General features: G+C 44.2%; 1 protein-coding gene across 1 annotated transcript; it reads right to left on the bottom strand.

The window, feature by feature from the left end:
- Window positions 1–6,024: 6,024 nt before the first annotated feature.
- On the bottom strand, window positions 6,025–8,188 carry LOC148844333 (beta-amyrin 28-monooxygenase-like). Its single transcript, XM_088957014.1, has 3 exons — window positions 6,958–8,188; window positions 6,649–6,836; window positions 6,025–6,481 (listed from the first exon to the last, which is right to left on the bottom strand). The coding sequence occupies exons 1-3, from the start codon at window positions 7,925–7,927 to the stop codon at window positions 6,185–6,187; spliced, it is 1,455 nt and encodes a 484-aa protein (XP_088813140.1). The 5' UTR covers window positions 7,928–8,188; the 3' UTR covers window positions 6,025–6,184.
- Window positions 8,189–21,592: the final 13,404 nt, after the last annotated feature.

Raw genomic sequence — 21,592 nt, 5'->3', positions numbered from 1 at the left:
CTAAGTAGGAGAGATGCCATCCTGGCTGCTACTTCACAGGGTCCGGACTCTATTGGCTTGAGAGCTCCAGGCTCACCCGAACTGGGGATCTCGAGCTAAACTGGCCTAGGGACTTCGAGGCTGAATGTGCACTCGGCGATGAAATCTGCTAAGGCTTGGGCCTTAATAGCAGTTCGTGGCTTATACTGGAGGTCATACTCGCTAAGCTCGATGGCCCACTTCGTCAGTCAACCGGAAACCTCGGGCTTGAGTAAGACTTGTCTCAGAGGTTTGTCAGTCAAGACGATGACAGTGTGAGCCTAGAAATATGGGCGGAGTTTCTGAGCTGCAATTATCAGTGCGTATGCTAGCTTTGCTATCTGCGGGTATCTCGTCTCTGCTCCCTACAGAATTTTACTAACATAATAGATGGGTCATTGGACCCAATCTACTTCTTTTATTAGTACCGAACTGACCACCTCGTCGCTTGCCAAGAGGTACAGTTCTAAGACCTTGCCCTCCTCGGGCCTGGTTAAGATTGCTACACTAGCGAGGTAGTTTTTTAGCTCATCGAATGTGAGTTGGCAGTCTCGAGTCCATTCGAACCCTTTGCCTTTGATTGCTTTAAAGAAAGGTAGACAGCGGTCTGCTGACTTGGACATGAAGCAGCTCAGAGCAGCTATGCGGCCGTTGAACCTCTGAACCTCTTTTACTTTTCGGAGCGGTCTCATATCTAGGATGGCCTTTATCTTGTCTGGGTTCGCCTCAATACTGTGCCGGTTGTCGATATACCCTATGAACTTACCCGAGGTGACACCGAAGACACACTTGTTTGGGTTCAATTTCATGCTAAATTAACGCAGAATTTGGAAGACAGAATGTAAATCTTGTATTAATTCATGCAAAAACTACGTCTTGACGACCATGTCGTCTACATAACATTCTATCTTCATGCCAATTAAGGGCTGAAACAACTTATTCACAAGTCTTTGGAAGGTCACCCCAGCATTCTTCAGTCTGAAGGGCATGACACTGTAGCAGTATAGGCCGAACTCGGTTATGAATGTTGTTTTTTCCTCATCGGTTGGGTCCATCTTGATTTGGTTGTAGCCCGAGTAGGCGTCTAGGAAGCTTAGCAACTCATGTCCCGAGGTCGCATCTACTAGGCGGTCAATCCTGGGGAGGGGGAAGCAATCTTTTGGGCAAGCTCGGTTCAGGTCGATGTAGTCGACGCACATGCGCCATTTGCTGTTTGCCTTTTTTACCAGTACTGGGTTTTCTACCCAGCTCGGGTAATGAGCTTCCCTGATGAAGTCTGCTTCGAGGAGCTTCTCGACCTCCTCATCGACCGCCCTCCAGCGTTCTAGGGCTAGGTTGCATTTCTTCTGTATAGTGGATTTGACAATTCGGATTGTAGAGGTTCTTAGATGGAAGCACCAATCTGTAGCATCCGAGCTATATCTGTCATCGAAGTCGGGACCGTGACCATTTCTTCTGTGGGTGCAGCTCGCTCTTCACCTTGCTCCATAGGGTGTTCCAGTTCGAGTTCGCCGGCCACCTTGGTTTTTCTCTTTAAAGCGATCACATAGCATTTGCAGGACTCAAGTTGGTTGCCCCGCGCTATTTCAACACCAAAGTCCGTGGGGAACTTCATCGCCAAATAGTAGGTGGAGACCACTGCCCGTAAGACATGGGTGATTGGCCGCCCTACTATGGCGTTGTATGGGGAGGGGGTCATGACCACCAGGAAGTCATGGTTGAGTCTGACCGCATAGGGCCACGTGCCAACCTAGATGCGTACTGTTACTTTCCCAAGGGGGCTGACTTCTTCCCCACTGAAGCCCACCAAAGGAGTATTCGCGGGCTTCAAGTCACTTCCCCACAACTGGAGCTGGTCAAACGCCGATTTGAATAGAATGTCTGCCGAGCTGCCTGAGTCAAAAAGCACGCGCCTGACTTCGAAGTCGTTGATCCTCAGCTTTTTCACAAGTGCATCGTCGTGGGGGTAGTGGACCCCTCGCCCATCGTCTTCTGTGAAAAGAATTGGCTCTTCCGTCTTCGGCCTCTTTGGAGGATTTTGGTCTTCTCGGGCAGCTTCGTGAACTGACATCCGGGCCACTGCCCAAGTGTACCCTGCTACAACCGGACCTCCCACTATCACGTGGATGGTCCCCCGAACTGGCCTCTCTTCTGGAGGCTACTTCTGTGGCTGTTCGGTCGGCCTGCTACTAGATTCAGGGGCATCCTTGCCGCGCTCCCTTGCCGACCTATCTTACTATTATTAATATTATTGTTACTATGCGGTACAAAATTTCTTAAGTACCCACGGCGGATGAGTTCCTCTATCTCGTTGCGAAGATTATTACAATTTTCGGTACTATGATCGTGATCTCTATGGAAACTGCAGTACAGGTTTTTGTTCCTCTCGTTTGGGTTCCCCTTTAGACGAGGTGGCCACTTTATGTACGGGGCATCCTTGATCGTCATTAAGATCTCAGCCCACTTTGTGTTCAAGGGCGTATAGTCTGTCTGACCTGCTACAGGAGCTCAGAACGGCTGGCTCGGTTTCGGCGCCCAAGCTAGATCCTTTCGGCTGTCTCCTTGGCTAGGGAGTTCTTCTCTCTTTCTTTTTTCAAATCCGCCCCCAGTCCTTTGATGGATCTCATCCTCCGTCCACATGAACTTGTCCACGAGATCAAGGAATTCGGCGATGGTTGTGGGCTGGTTGGCAACTATGTGCCATTTGAACTCCTTGTGCGTCACTCCCATCTTGTCCGCCACGAGCTGAACTGCGGGGTCCAGGCATGGGATCTGTAGGCATGCGTCATTAAACCGCTTGATGTAGTTGCGGATGGGCTCCCCTTCCTTCTGGACCACGCCGAGGAGGCTCTCCTCGGTTCAGGGGCACCACTTGCTGGTTACGAAGCGCACGGTGAAGACTTGTACGAACTGGGCCCAGCTCCTTATTGACCCGGCGGCCAGGTTCCTGTACCAGGTGTGAGCCACTCCTCTGATGGTGGTGGTGAAGACTACACACAAACAAGATTCGCTGGCTCTCACCAAGTGCATCTGGGACTGGACGACATCGACATGGTTGCTGGGGTCAAAGGACATGTCATATTTGTCAAGTGGGGGGAGTTTGAAGTCTCTGGGCATGGGGACTGCAAGGAGTCCTAATGACAGGGGGGAAGGGACTGAGAGGACAGGGGTAGCTTTTACCTCATCCGAGCTCGCTTCTTCTTTGCCCCAGAGCCTGGGTAGGACGCGGGTTGCAGTTCTGCGACTTCGCCGGCGGCGCCTCTACTGCTTAGAAGGCCCAGCGCTGGCACTGCTTGCCTCGATGTTCCCGAGCTCGATGGGCCTGGACTTTTGGGGGTAGTCCACGGCTAAGGCACTAAACCGGTCCTCGGTGTGATGGAGCCCATCCTAGGGGTGCCGAGGTGATGCTGTTTTGACAAATTGGGTTCCTAACTTGTCGACGCATGGCGAGGTGGGGGCCACAACTCACTCTCTCCTGCCAGGGGATGAGGCCTGGCTCTTGGAAGGGCTCCGAGGCTGGGAGGCCTGAGCTTGGGGAGGCCGAGCTTGGGAAGCCTCCTGGTGGGGGCGCCCGCCTTGAGGGGAGGGCTTGGCTCGCCTAACGGTGGGGTGCCAAGGTGGGAGCTGCGAGTGACTTTGAAGCTGACTTTGAAGTAGTTGGGGGAACTATTGCTGGTAGTGGTACTGGGAGACATGGTGCAGCATCTGCTGCTGGTGGATTTGCTGTTGTTGAAGCTGCTGCACCTGGGCTTGGATGGCTCGCATGCATGCATCAGGTCATCGAATTGGTTCTAGCTAGTTGTCGGGGGAACAATGGTAGGTTCAGCAAAAGTGGTTCCAACAGGAGGAAGGGGAATGTTCACAGAGGGAAGATTCATAGGCGCCACCTTTCATGGCGCACTCAAGTTGGGGATCCCATCCACCGGAAGGGGGATGGTGAACTGTCCGATGCACACCACGGGGACTTGAAGTTGTTCCCCGGTGGCGTTCATCTCCGTGCTACGTCCAGCGTTGCTGGAAGAAGCTATGGGTGTTGGGGTTTCTTGGAAAAATGGGAGTTAAGAGAGTTTTAGAGGGAGGCTTTTATAAACGTTTTCCCACAGATGACGCCAAATGATGTAGCGCAATCCGGTCGGTCCTAGCTGTCAACGATCTTGCCTCTTACTGGACCAAAAGGTGCTTGAAACGGGGAAGAAAGCGAGTAATCTCCGGGGAAGAACCCGATGAGAATGCTCCGAAGCTTAAGTTAGTATTTCCTCAAAGGCAAGATAAAACCAGATGGCACAAAGTTATCACATACCTCGTTCTTGGGGGTAGAGAGCCTTTTATAACCACTTCGTGCACTCACTCCTAAGCTTCTGCTTGGTCGGGTATGATTACCTCTACGCTTCTGCCAATTCGGATGTCATCACCTCTATTGGGGCAGAACCGCCACTGCTCTCTTTGTCGGAGCCATCTCTGTAACTCGAGATGGTGGTGGCAAGTGGCGGTGGCAGGTGGTCATTGAAGTGTGGCTGTCAAGCGTCAGATCCCAAGTCAGTCAGGTGCGCCACCCCTGGATACGGACTCCTTCGATGTCAGGTACGGTGCGGTTGTTCAGTTCGGCATCCTGGAGGCAAAGTGCTAGAGTGGTGTGCGAAATGAGGTCTTGAGTTCGGATAGAGTTGTGGCCTGAACTACCATGGGGCAGACCAGTTCGGGTTGTTGCCCTTTGTGTTTGTAAGGCTCGGGGTCCAAGGGAGAGCTCGGGCTCCTTGTGGGGAGTTCAGACCGCGGGTTCCTCCTTTTGGAGCTCGCGCCCCGAGCGTACTGTCGTGCTGAGCTGCTGCCTTTCCACGTGCTGAGTGGTTACGAGGTTGGGCCAAATCTTCCTTCATCAGCAACCTTCCCACCCATAGTACATGTGGTGTGGAAAATATTATTTCTTAGCCAATCCGATGATTCATCCCTAGGAGTTAGGAATGATGGCTGCATCGCCAAGGCCTCTCCCACATCTCCATGCACCATTTTGCCCTCTCAGGTTTCTTCATCATAAGGGTCAAACACAGGTGGGGTTGAATAGTCAAATGCTTCTAATTGGGTTTTACTCTCATCTTCTACAAACATCACCACTTTTCTTTTATCACTCTTCGCACATTCAACAGATTTATGGTCTGATTCATCACACTTAAAACAGTTCAGTCCAGGTGGACCCACCTAGTTTTGATTAGGTCCATGTCCTTGGTTTTGGTTTGGCCAACAAGATTTTAGTTGAGTAGTTGAATTTAGAGGCAGGTTGGGATTACTATGTGGGGGTGATTTGGCCACATCAGTTTGGGTTCGGCCCAATTGGTTAGGTCAGCTGCTTTGTTTTTCTATTGTTAGAGCATGTTGATGTGCCATAGAAACATCATAGCAGTCAAATAGGTCTAATATGTCCTGAATATTTGGTCTCAGCCCACCTATATACCTAGCCACCAATTGGTCTTCAGTTTCAGTTAACTCATTCTGGCCACTAATAGATGAAACTTCTTTGTATACTCGTCTATTGTGGGGATACTTGTGTCGGAATTGCTGTTCCCTCGCAGAAATTTCAACTCCTGAGCAAGTGCCTCGACTTGTCTTCTTAGCTCCTTTATCTCTCCTTGTGTTTTGTTGTTGGGTTCCTACTCCTCGATGTGAGCTACTTGTTTCATCCTAATATGAGTCAAGATTTCTAAGTAAGCCATATATAGCTAGAGGAAGACTCTAGTTCTCGATGATAAGTGAGCCAAGATTTCTAAATAAGCACCCCTATTTAAATTGAACTACAATACCTTATATATTTGTTTGAAAACTAAAATGCATTTTATACTGAAAGTCTGAAAGCCACCTATATCGGCACCTCATTTTAGCATTTCATTCACATTCTATCAACTGCCCAATAACTCCCTTTGAAGTCATATAAAGGGTCCCATATACACAATATACTTAATGTGGTAGATATATGTCGGATAGCTATATAAAAAATAAAATTGTGTAGCCCAATTACCATAAACAACAAATAGATTTCATCTTTAATTATGGGAAAACTGAACAGAGAGAAAATAAAATAAAAACTCTATGTAAAGGGTATGATATAATACATATATATAAATGGTCTATTCATAACCAAGATCAGTTGGATGTTGATGAGGAACTGATGAGACTATTTGTGAGCATGAAGACGAACTGGGAATCCTTTGGCTGGCATGGGCATTGGGTTGACGATGATCTTCTCATCAGAAAGAATTTTCTCCCATCTAAACCTCTTTACCACGTTATGAATGAATACAAGAATTTCTAACCGAGCATACTCTTTTCCTGGGCACATTCGAGGCCCACCTCCGAACGGAACAAATGTGTATGGAACTGGACCAGTTCCATCGAACCTCGATGGGTCGAATTTTTCAGGCTCTGGGAAGTATTCAGGATTCCTGTGTGTCGAATTTGCAGCCCAGTATAGCTGCAATCACATAGGAAGAATGAAGATCAGTAATAATTTATGTTGGAGACTGGTACAGATTAAAAAATTGTTATTAATGGTTGTTAGAATAACAGACTGCATTTACTAATTAACAAATTAAAATCATACTTTGGGAGTGGGGAGTTGGGTCTTGATTAATTTTATACCTTCCATCCTTTTGGAATGCAGAAACCAGCAAATGTGAAATCCATTAGAGCTTCCCTGAAAGCTCCCTGAAGAGGTGGTGCAAGCCTCATCACTTCACTTGCTACGTTCCATGAGTACCTCATCTTCTGCATGTCATCCCATTTTAGCCTCTCTCCTGGGGCTTTGCACTTGGCGATCTCCATTTGCTCTGTAACCCAGTTAGACACAAAGCAGAAATTATCTAATTAATAGAATCGACCAGCTTAGATTAGTCGATTCATTAATCCAGAAATGAGAAATCAATCATCTTTAATTTGGTGTTTAATTACCCTGTAAGACTTGATTGTAGATATCGGGAAGCTCTGCGAGATACTTCATGACGAAAGTAATGGCAACGCTGGCCGTGTCGTGGCCGCCGATGAGTAAACCAAGGATCTTATCGGCGATGTCCCTCTCGTTCATTAAGTGGCCGTCCTCGTCGGTGTAGAGGAGCATGTGGGACAATATGTCTTGCGTGGGTGATGCCCTATTCTCAGCAAGATCGATCTTTCGTTGCTTGATGATAGCCAGAAGCTCCTTCCTGATCTCGTCGGATGCCTTAATTCCTTTGTTGAATGATGTTCCCGGAAGATCTATCGGTATCGAAAAGATTCCAGAAGCCAAGGCGTTGAATGGGTCGGCAAACTTGGCGACGTGGTCGGGATCTTCGATGCTCAAGAACAACCGGCAAGCCAACCAGAAGGTGTACCGCTTGGCCAGAGGGAACACAGTCACCTCATCTCTATCATCCCAACCCGACTTGAAGTGTCTCTGAGCGATGGAGTCCATGATTCCGATGTACCTCTGCAGTGCTTCAGGCTTGAGGAACTGGGGAAGCAATTTACGCATCTTCTTGGCCTCCTCCTTTGACGAGGTCTGCGTGGAAGAAGGGAAGATCTTTTCGACAGAGCGCGGCCACCAAGCTGTTACAAGCTTGTTCTCGTTAGAGAACAAGAACTTGTTTCCTCTGGGGCCGCAGAACACTGCGGTGTTCTCTCCAAACAATGAAGTCCTGAAGACTTCCTTGGAGAACTTCGCCATTCTGTCGTACATGAATTTCTCAGGAGTGCCCTTACGTCCAAGAGACAAGAACTGGATACTTTCCCCGACGAACGGCAGACCCATCTTTCCCGGCGGGAGTTTTCCACCGGAGGGATTGGATTTGCGTTTGTAGACGAGGTAACGAAGGGAAAGAGAAACGAGGAGAGCCACCAGGAGAAGGAAGGAGAGGAGGAAGAGCTCCATATCGTTGCTGCTCATGTGATGGATGCTCAGATGAGAGCAACGATTCGATTGAGTCAAGCTGGAGAGGCTGTTGCCAGTTTCAAGCGATATTTATAGGCTAGGCAAGGCAGAACCAAACCAAACTCCATTCAGATTTTGATATTATAATTCCGAGAAGGAGCCGGCCGACTGGACTGCGACGGTGATCTCAGCAGATGCGAAATCAAGTCGGCCGGATTATTGGTCAAAGAAAATTAATATTGATTATTGGATATGTGATCACGAGTGAGAGTCACCGCTAACACAACCACTTCACATTTTACATATGGAAGAAATTAATTAAAGAAGGGAATTTAGGATCCCAATTAACTGTAGTTAGAGGCTGGTGCTGAGTGTGATTTATTGGTTAAACAGCTCCTAACCCATCAAAGTCTATAGCTAATTGGACCCGCCACCCGTTAAATCACTTGACCAAACGTTTTCTATTAAAATAAAGTTTCTTAATGCTTATAATCTGACTTAAACCCATATCAATTAATAATAGCACAAAATCTCTTAATATTATTTTAAGCCACTAAGACATTTTACATTTTGTGTTATTTAATGAAATAAAATAGATTTTATTAATTTTTGTGTTCATCAAAACAATCAATACATATATATGATTAATAATTCCAACTAAAAATTAAAAGAAATAATATTTAAAAGTTACATTGTATAATTAAATGAAATAAACAATCTATCAAATCCAAATTTACATCAAATGATGATTTTAATCCCAAGAAATTTATACAAATAAAATATTAATAATAGAATAATTATCTTAGTGCTTAAAATTTATAAATTTGTGTATGATACATAATATAATAGGTTCATATTATACATCCTAGATATCAGGTATCGGATACTCTAAAGTCAAAACTCAAACCCTATAAGATTTTGATAAACGGGTCCTATTAGAATGGGGATGGGTTAGATACCCGAAAATTTCTGAAAAATTGCCATCCCTACAACCAACTCTACCTACATGTATACATGGGGTAATTAATTCTTTTTTTTTTCTATGGAAAATTGGATTTTATGATACTATTTACACTAAAAGCAAATCAGGAGCAAAAGTTAAAAATAGTGTGGTGATGCAACAGCTGTGACATTGAACCGTTTAGTAGAATCCGGATTATAAGGATCCCATGTAAGGCCCATATGCAATGTGGATGTTAAGAGTAGACTACGAGACCTTAACTTTCTCAATAGAGAGAATGGATGTGGATTTTTTAAGGGTCCAAGCTGTATGTTTTGATGAAGCCACGTAAAAGAAATTTAATGGGAACGCTTTTTCTTTTTTTTTTTCTTTTTCCCGAAATACAACTAATTAATTTGGGCTTTCCAGCTTTTTAACTGAATAATGTCCATAACTCATAAGATGTGTTGGTGGGGCCCACCCCGCAAGTCCAAAAGATCCTACATGAAAGCCCTCCCAAAAAAACAATGTTAATAAGGTTTGAAGAAACCCCTCCAAATCATGGATCATAAAGCTAATCAATGCAGCAGCATTTTCATAAAAAAATGGCAAACTTGATTGAAAATATCCGATGGTACGTGCATGCTGTTCCTTATTGACTATAAATACCATTATGTGGTTGAAAACAGTGGAGGCCATTTTTGTCAAACTGAAATTTGACATTTTTTTTTTTAATTCAAACGACCATAAATATTGTATGATTCATTTTACGTTACCTTACAACACCGGGTATTTAATACAAGGTTTCATTTTTTCAAAAAAAAAAAAAAAAAAAAACTAGTGTAAGAGTACGTGTTCAAGTTAACAATGTTTAATATCAAATTCGATTTCTTGCCCACCACTCTCTACCCACATGGTTCGGTTGCAAGCATTTTGGCCAATTGAATTGACCTCTTAGGTTGGCAAACAAGTAAACCAAAACCGGTCGATCATAAGATGAAGGATCGGTTTGTGTTGGTTTTTCGGTTTAATCAGGTCGTTGCAAGCATTTTGGCCAATTGAATTGACCTCTTAGGTTGGCAAACAAGTAAACCAAAACCGGTCGATCATAAGATGAAGGATCGGTTTGTGTTGGTTTTTCGGTTTAATCAGGTCGGTCTATTAGCTTAACATGGATGAGCGCCCCATTAGGGAGGTAGATTTTTACCATGATGCACCATTGCACCATTAGAGTTTAAAGAAGAAATGAGGGAAGAGAGCAAGAAAATATGTGAGACCAACACAAAAAATGGAAAGAGAGAGAGAGAGGGGAGGAAGAAAAAGAGTTTTGGGCTCCTAACCTAATGTGGCTTTTTATTGAGGTCGCAGAGTAGTTGGTTGATTGTATTGGTCATTGGATATATTTTTGAAAAGATGACAATCTTGACCTCATAACCTCATTATATTGTATAAAAAAGAAAGAAACATTTTCGTAATTAAAATTCAAGGTTTTAGACTTTTAGTTGTATCGGTGCTCATGTTCCCTAGACAAAGCAAAAAAGGACAAAGAACAGGGAGTGGGGAGTTGTGACACCCCCTGAGTTTAGACCAGACTCAAGGTCCCCAATCCTAGCCAAACTGAAAATTGACATACTCGGGTTTGCTCAATTAGGCTCAAGTGGGCGTCTTAGGCTCAATATACCAAAAAAAAGTTGCATAAACATATTTAGTTTCGCTGATTTAAACATTTAAGTTGGAAATTCGTATATACTGCGTATAAGTATGCATGGATATGTGTATATATGATTGAATGCACGTATACATATATGTGTAGTTGGGCCAGTCTTGGATTGGGTTTGGACCGGGATTGGATTATTTAGGGGTTAGGCTGGTGCCCAGCCCAAAAATATGAAAACCTTAACCTTTGAGGCCAAGGCAGAGAACTAAAACATCCAAACCCAGCCCATGTGAAGATGTGGACTGGGTTGGTCTAGGCCAGAGTTGGGCCTGTCCAAGTTACACCCTTACCTCGGGTCCCACTTTATTACCTCAGCAATCAGTTCCCATTAATTGAGAGGCTGAGGTTGTCCTACACCGTATGTACTTCGCACTAAAGCCCTAAAAATATCTAGAGTGCAAAAATGAGAGAATTTGTTATTTTAAGACCATGGGATTTGTGCTCTTGGACGATTCTTCTTAGGTTCATTTTGGAAAGAGGACAAATACAAATATGTAAGTACAAATACTTACAATTTGTATGCTTAATTTGGAAGGAATACAAAATATAAATATATAAACCACAAATTGCAAAACCTTATTTTGTATTGATTTATATGTATTTATAATATACAAATATGTATTTGTACTCTTTCAAACTGGACCTTAGGCTGTATTTGGTTGCACTACAAATTTATTTGCATTAATACAAATGCATTGGAGTGCGAATGTAAAAAATGTAATTTCTTGTATAATTTTGTTTTGGATTTTATTTTATTCAGCTTCATGTCTTATTTTACTTCATTTGTACTAAATAAAATAAAATAAGCTAAAATTTGAAACAAAAATATGTCAAAATTTACACTCAAATCATTTGCACTGCCATGGTTTTGCAGCGGTGCAAATTTATTTACATTGCAAACAAACACAACCTTAGGCTTAGTCTGGAAGGAGTATAAGTACAAATATATATAGTATAAATACATAGAGAAATAGGTGTGGCTAGGATCTCTCTCTCTCTATCTTTCCTATTTTTCTTTTTATCTCGTTTTTCCGTTTTTATGATTTTTTTATAATGATAATTTAAAAAAGAAAATCAAATAGCTAAGGAAAATTGTTTTCTTTTTTTTTTATTTACAAATTTATTTTGGATTACATGCTTATGGGTAGGGGTGGCAACGAGCCAAGCTCTTCACGAGCTATTTTCGCTCAGCTCATGAAAAGCTCGACTCGGCTCAGTTTCAACCAAGCTTCGAGCTGAGCTCGAGCCCAATTTACGGGTTCGATTAAGAAACGAGCCAAGCTCGAGCCTAATAGAGCTCGGCTCGTGAGGCTTACGAGTCAACTCGAATATATATATATATATATATATATATATATATATATATATATATAATTATAGAAAACAATATAAATAATAAAAATATTATAATTCTTAATTTTTAAATATCAAATAAAAATATTTTTATATATAACATTTTTCTCAAAATCGAATTTAAGCAGAGCCGAGCTCGAGCTTACAAGTTTTTAAAACGAACCAAGCTCGAATTCAAGGTTCTAGCTTGAACCAAGCTCAAGGTCGAACTCGAACCTTATAAAAAAATCTCGAGCCGAGCTCAAATCTTGTACTATTCGACTATGCTCGGCTCGAATCCACCCGTAATTATGGGTGATGACTTATATTGAAAATAATTTAATAATTCTACAAAATTGGAAGAAATAATTTCTGATTTGACTCTCCTAGCACATCTGAATGAATAATGTAATAGTGTGGCATTGTCGGTGGAAAAAGTTTGATTCGTTGCAAACCACATCACTCCAGCACAGTGTATTTTCAAAATCCTGCAACACATGGGCTGGGCTGTAAGAATTAAGTGCTCAAAGTTGTTCTGCCAATACGAAGACCTATCCCAAGATTCTAATAATGGATGAGGCCCACATTCATGGTATGTTTTTTATTAATGTGGGGCCCAAGATGTACGGATCAATGGTATGTTCTTTGTAAATTAGTTATTCAGTCCGTTGTATACACTTTATTTAAAAAAGGTGGTGTTTTGGCTTAATATTGGAATTGACAAGCTTTCAACATTGAAATTGACTAAACAACATCTCTACACAGGATAGAGATCAAACTTTGCTTCAATTTAGGGTTTGATCTTAATAATAATGAGATGCCACCAGCCGGTTTGGTAAGTTTTGTTTTGCTTGTGAAAGTCCTTGCTTTCACGGCTCACCTAAAATTATTTTTTCAAATAATCCAAGAAATTTTGGTGGATAAACGGTTTGACGGTTCATATGTGTCAATCTTGTCAATCTGGTTATCATAAAAGAAATTTAAAGGTGAGTGCTGCGGGCTGATTCGGCCCGAACTATTGGACAAGGGACACGTGGATGCTATCGGACAGCAAGATGATGATTTAATGCTCCCCACCACCTCGGCAGATTTCTAGAAGCCTGCCAGCTATCTCCGACACCTCTGAGATCATGTCTCGCAACCGATGGCTTTATCCTTAGCCCGCCCGATTTGGGCGGGCACGATAAGCATTATCTGATGACACAATAACTACTATCCGGTATGGAACGAATGCAGGAGTGGATCCCGGAAACATTTCATGAGACCCATGACACTCTACTATATAAGAGCACAGACCCCCTAAAAGGTTGGAAGTAAGAAAGCTAAAATACACTTAATCGCACACACCCCGGTTCTCTGATTTGTTTCCTTGCAATTCACCCGTCTTGTTCAACAACCGATATCCAAACTGCCATCCAACTAGGTACATCCAGATCGCGCGCTATCAATTGGTGTCGTCTATGGGAACGATACACAAGCTAAGTCGTTACCCATCTCTTGTTTTCTACTTTGTTTCAATGGCATCTTCAAGCAACACCAGTAAGGCTACCGATGTAAATGTTACCAAGGGGCAGGACCACATTCTAGCGTGTCCTAAAGGCTCCTCCGTGACCATTAGCCAAATAACTATTCCCTTGACCATCTCGGGGGCCCAATTAAGCTAGACCTTTACAACCCAACCGTTGCACGTCTCATTGCCTCAGGTAAGCGCCACTTTCTACGTGTTGAAGCCCTCTGTGGTCCCCCTAGAGTCGGGAACCAACAGTTTGATGAGCTGGTCAGAAGTGTCCAAGCTAGGCAGTTGTAGATGTAATAGATACAGCAGTTTCAACAATCTCAACAATACTATTTCTACCAGCAGTAGTTCCCACTGCTGCAGCCTCAGAACCAGAATCAAAATCTGAACCAGCACCATAGTCAGAACCGGAATGTGCACCGATCTCCCCACCAGGGTGTAGAGAACCCTTGGGTCACAACTCCTCCCCGAGATTGGACCCCACCACAAGATAGGGTCAATGGTCAGCACACACCCCCGCCTTATCACGAGGAAACCAGAAAGACTAGCCCGAGGAAAGTCAACTTAAAATGACCAATCAGTAGCAACCCCCGCCTTATCAAGCAACCCTCGCAACTTGAGAACCGCAATCAGTAAGATAGCAACCATCAAATTGGGGACAAAGGAGCAGGCTCACAGAGAGACCCCTCAAACCCCCATAATTGCCGCCATGATGCTCAAGACCATGAAGACACAAGAGGTCGAAGTCAGCTCCCACCTCGCGACAGTGTCCGAGAGTGCGAGCGGACAAGGATCGACGTACTAGATAATACTGAGGTAAGCAGTACCAACGTGGAGGCAGCAAGGAAGCGACGACCTCGTAGGTCCCACTGGGTATCAACTAAGAGTAGCCTGCCAAGAAGCAACCCTCTACCGCTAGTACCAAGCAGAGCACAAGAGGAAGTGAGCTCTGTTGCTGTACAGCCTGCTCCAGTACTTTTGAGCTGGCCCTCCCCCCTGTCCCAAGACATCGTCACAGCCCCAAGGCCATAGGGGTTCAAGACACCGATGTTGGAGAACTATAGCGGGAAGGGGGATCCGAATGACCACGTTGACGCCTTCCAGTCTATAATGTTACTCGTCGGAGCGGATGAAGCTTGCATGTGCGTAGCCTTTTCAACGATGCTCAAGGCTATAGCCAGGACGTGGTACAGGAATCTAGTGTTGGGCTTGATTAAGAGTTGTGCACGGTTTGCCGATAAATTCACTGCCCACTTCATCACATGTAAGAAGTGCCTGAAGTCAGCAGCGGGACTTCTAGATGTGGTGCAAAGGGAATGTGACCATAAAAAATTACATCAGCAGATTCAACGAAGAATGCCTGTAGATCCTTAACCTTGACCCGGCCATACAAATCACCATAGTGATAAAGGGAGTTCGACACTAGAAGTTTTCTTTACGCCTCGGAGTGAAACCACCCAGAACTATGGACAAGTTTCTCACCGAAGCCGAGAAGTACATGCAGACAGAGGAAACCCCAGAGCTTAAAAATGAGCCTCTACAAGGAGAAAAAAGAAAAAGAGATAGCGAGCAAACCAGTAGTAGCAAGCATCAGCGACGGGAAAGCAAGTCTCTATAAGTTGCCACCTCGAGGTTCTGGGTCAGGTCAGCAATCTGGAACCCCGCCGGTTGAAAGGACCACTGACACCCCCCTTAATGGGAAGCAGGGTGAAATATTAATGGTAATCAAGGATTCCAACCTTAATGTCAGGTGGCCACAAAGGATGTGGGGAGATCCGATGACAAGGAACCTGAATATCTACTGTCACTTCCACCGGGACATCGAGCATAGTACAAAAAATTGCAGAAACCTCAAGGAGGAAATCGAAGACCTGATCCATCATGGATATCTAAAGAAATATATTCAGCACGAGAGGAGAGAGACAACAGACCGACAGATCGATCAGAGAAGAGAAGCCCCAAAATCGAGCAAGAGGAATGACCCACCACCTCGACAACCACATCCACCTGAAGACAGGCCAATCCGGGGGGTGATTAACATGATCACCGGTGGATCCATTGTTGCGGGATGTACCAAGGTAGTAGGGAAGACCTTAGTCCGAGAGTTGTAGCAAGAAACGGAGAACCCACCAAATCAATCTCGACTTGAAGAGCCCATTTATTTCACCGAGGACGACACACATGAGGTTCAATATACGCACGATGATTCCTTGGTTGTCAAGCTCATGATTAACGACTTCTAGATGAAGCGAATACTAGTGGACTCGGGAAGTTCAACTGATGTCTTGTTCTTGGAAGCCTTTGACAAGTTGCAGCTACAGTGAAGCGACATGGAGACGATAGATACACCTCTGGTGGGATTCAATGGTGAGGTGGTCAGGCCCCTCGGCCAAATCACAATGTCAGTTGCAGTAGGAATGTGACCCAATTTAGTGCACTTCGAACATAGCTTCCTCGTGGTCGCAACTTCATCCCCCTACAATGCAATTTTAGGTCGGCCCATTTTACATTCCCTCTGAGCTGTCGTGTCGACCTATTACTTGTCGATAAAGTTTCTGATGAGCTACGGAGTGGGGGTAGTACGAGGTAACCAACTGGAATCGCACAAGTGCTACGTAGCAGCATTAAAAGTTAAGGCAAAGTTGACAGAAGATGTCAAACTAGAGCCCCACCTGAACATACCGAGGAGTGAGCTGCCCCGATGGGGGAAACAGTCCATGTACCGGTCTCCGAAGCCGAGCCGATGAGGACCCTCCAGATCGGTACTCTACTAAATGAACCTCTCCGGTCGCAACTAGTAAGTTTTTTACTTAGTAATTTAGATGTCTTTGCTTGGTCTGCGGCAGAAATGCCCGGTATTGACTCTAGCTTAATAACTCGTAAATTTAATGTGGACCCCATAGTTAGGTCAGTTAGACAATGAAAAAGAAGGCTCACCCCAGAGCGGAAAGTAGTAGATGAGGAGGTCGGGAAACTCCTTGCAGCGGACTTTTTTGAAGAGGTCCATTGTGGCAAATCCCGTGCTCGTGAAGAAGGCCAATGGCAAGTGGCACATGTGCATCAACTACACCGACCTCAACAGAGCTTGCTTGAAAGACTGCTTCCTACTTCCCCAGATAGATCGCTTGGTAGACGTGACCTTGAGGCACAAGCTGTTGAGCTTCATGGATACTTACTCTAGCTACAACCAAATTAGAATGGATGTAGCTAACCAGGGCAAGACCGCCTTTGTAGCCGAGCTAGGGCTATATTGTTATAACGTGATACCCTTCGAACAGAAAAACACTGGAGCAACCTTCCAATGACTTGTAAACAAAATTTTTGAGCCTTTTATTGGGAATAAAATTGAATGTTATGTTGATGACATGGTTGTGAAGACCCAATTTGCAAATTCTTTAATTGATGATTTAAATTGCGTTTTTCAAATTTTAAGAAAATACAACATAAAGCTCAACCTAAACAAGTGTGTCTTTAGGATCACATCGGGTAAAATCCTTGGCTATATAGTAAATTGGCGTAGCATTGAAGCCAACTCAGATAAAATTAAGGCCATACTAGATATGCAAACACCTCAGAAAGTTAAGGAAGTATAAAGACTAACAAGCTGGGTAGCTACCCTAAACCAGTTTATGTCTAAACCGGTAGGTCGGTGCCTACCCTTCTTTAAGGCAATAAAGAAAAATGAAGACTTCGCGTGGCCCGAAGAGTGTCAGGTTGCGCTTGGCGAGCTAAAAAAATACATAAGTACCGCCCCGATTTTAACCCGACCTGAGGAAGGCGACGAGCTGAAGTATATACATCTTCGTGAATGATGAGGTAGTCAGCTCGATACTAATCAAAGAAGTAGACAGGGTCCAACGACCCGTCTACTACATAAATAAGGTTTTGCAAGCTATAGAAACCAGGTACCCCGACATAGAAAAGCTGGTGTACGCACTGGTAATTGCAGCTCGAAAATTGTGTCTGTACTTCCAAGCCCACACAATTATCGTCCTCACCAATAGACCCTTGAAGCATGTTCTACTAAAGCCCGAGTTGTTTGGCAGATTGACGAAGTGGGCGATTGAGCTGAGCAAGTACGACATCCGGTTTGACCAGTGATCAATGCTCAGGTCTTGATAGATTTCGTGGTAGAATGTACATTTAACACGATGGCCCCTGAATTGATTGAGACTGGTAATGCGACAACTAGTGCAGCACCGGTCCCGGTCAGAGTAACGTTGACCTGGGACAAGGAGCCCTGGGTCCTCCACATAGACGGATCGTCCAATCAGCGAGGAAGCTGTGGTGGGCTGATACTATACGGGCCAAGCGAAGTAAAGCTGGAGTACGCTCTCCAATTCAGATTTGAGGCATCGAACAATGAGGCAAAGTACGAGCCTAATAGAACTTGACTCGTGAGGCTCATGAGCCAGCTCGAATATATGTATATATATAAAATTATAGAAAATAATATATAATAAAAATATTATAATTCTTAATTTTTAAATATCAAATAAAAATGTTTTTATATATAACATTTTATTTTTATAAAACATTTTTCTCAAAATCAAATTTAAGCAGAGCCGAGCTCGAGCTTACGAGTTTTTAAAACGAACCAAGCTTGAATTCAAAATTCTAGCTTGAACCAAACTTGAGCTCAAACTTGAACCTTATACAAAAATCTTGACCCGATATCAAATCTTGTACTATTCGACTCTACTCGACTCGAATCCATCCCTAATTATGGGTGAGGACTTATGTTGAAAATAATATAACAATTCTACAAAATTGGAAGAAATAATTTCTGATAGCACATCTGAATGAATAATGTAATAGTGTGGCAGTGTGGGTGGAAAAAGTTTGGTTCGTTGCAAACCACATCACTCCACCACAGTGTGTTTTCAAAATCATGTAACACATGGGCTGGGCTGTAAGAATTGAGTGCTCAAAGTTGTTCTGCCACATGGCCCACATTCATGGTATTTTTTTATTAATTTGGGGCCCAAGATGTACGAATCAATGGTATGTTATTTGTTAATTAGTTATTCAGTCCGTTGTACACACTTTATTTAAAAAGGTGGTGTTTTGGCTTAATATTGGAATTGACAAGCTTGCAACATTGAAATTGACTAAACCACATCTCTGCACATAAGAGAGATCAAAGTTTGCTTCAATTTAGGGTTTAGGGTTTGATCTTAATAATAATGAGATGCCACCAGCCCGTAAGTTTTGTTTTGCTTGTGAAAGTCCGTGCTTTCACGGCTCAGCTGAAATTATTTTTTCAAATAATCCAAGAAATTTTGGTGGATAAACGGTTTGAGGGTTCATATGTGTGAATCTTGTCAATCTGGTTCTCATAAAATGTAAATTTAAAGGTGAGTGATGCGGGTCGATTCAGCCTGACCTATTGGAGAAGGGACACGTGGATGCTATTCGACAGCAAGGTGATGATTCAGCGCTCCCCGCCACCTCGGCAGGATGAGCCACCTCAGGTACCTCGGCCACCTCATCTATGACCAAGATGAGAGCAGCTTGGGACAGCCCAATTTGTAGGTGACACGTAGTAGATTTCTGGAAGCCCACCAGCTATCTCTGACACCTCTAGGATCATGCCTCGCAACCGATGGCTTTATCCTTAGCCTGCCCGATTTGAGCGGGCACGATAAGCATTATCTGAAGACACGATAACTACTATCCGGTACAGAATGGACTCCTAATAATGCGGGTGTGGATCCCAGAAACGTTTCATGAGACCCACGACACTCTACTATATAAGAGCACAGACCCCCAAGACCCAGGTACGTGCGATTAAGTGCATTCTAGCTTTCTTACTTCCAAGCTTTTACCTCGCAACCACGACAAGAATAGACAGCTATCTAATCAGCGAGGAAGCGGTGGTGGGATGGTACTATGCGGGCCAAGCAAAGTAAAGCTGGAGTACGCTCTCCAATTCAGATTTGAGGCATCAAACAATGAGGAGGAGTACGAGAAGTTGATAGCACGACTAAGATTGACGAAAGAAGTCGAGGCAAAACACCTTGTGATCTGCATCAACTCTCAGTTGGTGGTAAACCAGGTCAATGGTGACCACGAGGCTTGAGCTCCAACTATGACTGCCTACTTAGCTAAAGTGAAAGAACTCCTACCAGCCTTCCACTCTTGGTTCATCTGACAAATACTGAGGTTAGAGAACGCTGAGGCCGATGCCCTATCGTGGTTGGCTAGTACTAGTGACAATGTGATAATAATGGTGTACATAGAAGACCTGCCTCAGCCCAACACTCTCAGAGGGCAAAAGAGGTCATTCCCGTGTTGCAAGCAGACACTGAGCTGGATCGATCCACTTGTCGATTATCTACTACACGGGACCATACCACTAGATTGCAATGAAGCTCAAAGGGTAGAGCATCAGTCAGCTTGGTACATTATTATCGATGGGTGACTGCATAGAAGGTTCTTCACGCTCCCCTACCTATGTTGCTTGCGACCAATGGAAGCAGATCAGGTACTTCGTAATATCCATGAAGACTTTGTGGAGGACATTTGGGGGGCAAAGCCCTTGCCCAAAAAGCACTAAGACAAGGGTACTACTAGCCCACCATGAAGGAACACACACTCAAGCTTGTCAAGAAATGCAACAACTTCCAGAGGCATGCTAATATCCTCTACCCACCTACCATCGATCTGAAGTACTTAACCAGTCCGTGGCCTTTCACACAGTGGGGGATAGACATCCTCAGACCGTTTCTACCAACAACTGGGCAGAGAAGATTCCTGGTCACAGTGGTGGATTACTTCACAAAGTGGGTGAAAGCCAAGCCGCTGGTGATGACTACAGCCTGAAAGTGCAGAACTTCTTTTGGAGGAACATAGCGTGCTGCTTCGGACTACCCAATGTATTGATTTTAGACAACAAGAAGCAATTTGAAGACATCAAGTTCTAGAATTGATGCGCTGAGATGGGGATCCAACGGAACTTCACTTCGGTTGCATACCTTCAAGCGAACGGATAGGCCAAAGTGACAAACAGGGCCATCCTTTGTGAATTAAAAGCTTGCTTGGTGTGAGCTAAGGGGTTATGGGTGGACGATCTACCCAGCGTCATTTGGACATATCAAATGACTATCAAGACTGCAATCGGGGAAACACCATTTAACCTGACGTACGAAACAGTGGTCGTGATCCCAGCCGAGATCGAAGTACCAACCTTGCGGCTCGATGCATATGACAAAGTGGCAAATGATGACAAGCTCCGAACTAACCTGGATTTGATTGAAGAAGTGTCCGACCTAGCCTATATTCGGACCGTAGCCTATCAACAATGGGTAGGTTAGTATTACAATGCCAGTTTCGACTTGGCAACTTGGTGCTCTGGAAGGTAATGGTACCAGAGCCCGATGTAGGCAAGCTTGGACCGAACTATGAAGGACCGTACAAGGTGAGATGGGTGTTTGGAGAAGGAACATACGAGCTTGAAACGATGGAAGGAAAGCAAGTACATCAAGCTTGGAATGTCGACAACCTCGAGAGATACTACCTATCAGCTCGAGCATCAGAAGTTCACGAAATTTATCAAGTACCAAAGGACACCAAGCTGGCCAAGGATATGGAAAGTGGACTACGAGTCACTCCCAGTGCCTAATGGTCAAGGTGTCGATTTGAAAAAGACCTCGGCACTAAACAAATACCCAGTTGCCTCTTCGACATGGGCCAAAAAAGAAAAAATACCCAGTCGCCTCTTCGGCATGGGCAAGACAAGACCTAGTCGCCTCTCCAGCATGGGCAAACCAGGAATTAGTTCTCGTGTAGCCTCATTAGTGCTGAGAATAGGTCAGGTATATACCCTACATTGCCTGCACCTCAGCTTACATTAATATTGGGTAATCCCTACTTACACCTAATTTTTCAGTTTGGCACTTCGGGATAACCCATACTTAGAAAATTTTTTGTCAAGCATCTAGATTTCTACACATGAGAAGAGGAGTGAAAAATGAAAGATTTCATTGAAGATAAGTTCAGTTACATCCCGTTGCAAAAAAGAAAAAAAGAAAAAGAGAGATCAAATACTTAAACCGAGCTCGGAGGCTCTAGGTATCATACATGTACAAAAGGTCCAAGAAAATAGGCAAGACGAATCAGTCATTCAGGGACTTCTCGCCCCCACCAACAACATCCTCAACCTGGTTGGTCTCC

This window comes from Nelumbo lutea, chromosome 8 (assembly GCF_056320005.1).
Source record: "Nelumbo lutea isolate HS-2025 chromosome 8, American lotus-T2T, whole genome shotgun sequence".
NCBI classification, from domain to species: Eukaryota; Viridiplantae; Streptophyta; class Magnoliopsida; order Proteales; family Nelumbonaceae; genus Nelumbo; species Nelumbo lutea.
Note: the sequence above shows the minus strand (reverse complement) of the source record. Positions and strands in the feature narration are given on the sequence as shown.

Coding starts and splice junctions, on each gene's coding strand:
- LOC148844333 (XM_088957014.1), bottom strand. CDS start 7,927: ATGAGCAGCAACGATATGGAGCTCTTCCTCCTCTCCTTCCTTCTCCTG. Junction 6,837..6,957: donor CTACAATCAAGTCTTACAGG/GTAATTAAACAC, acceptor ACTGGGTTACAG/AGCAAATGGAGATCGCCAAG. Junction 6,482..6,648: donor GCATTCCAAAAGGATGGAAG/GTATAAAATTAA, acceptor ATGTGATTGCAG/CTATACTGGGCTGCAAATTC.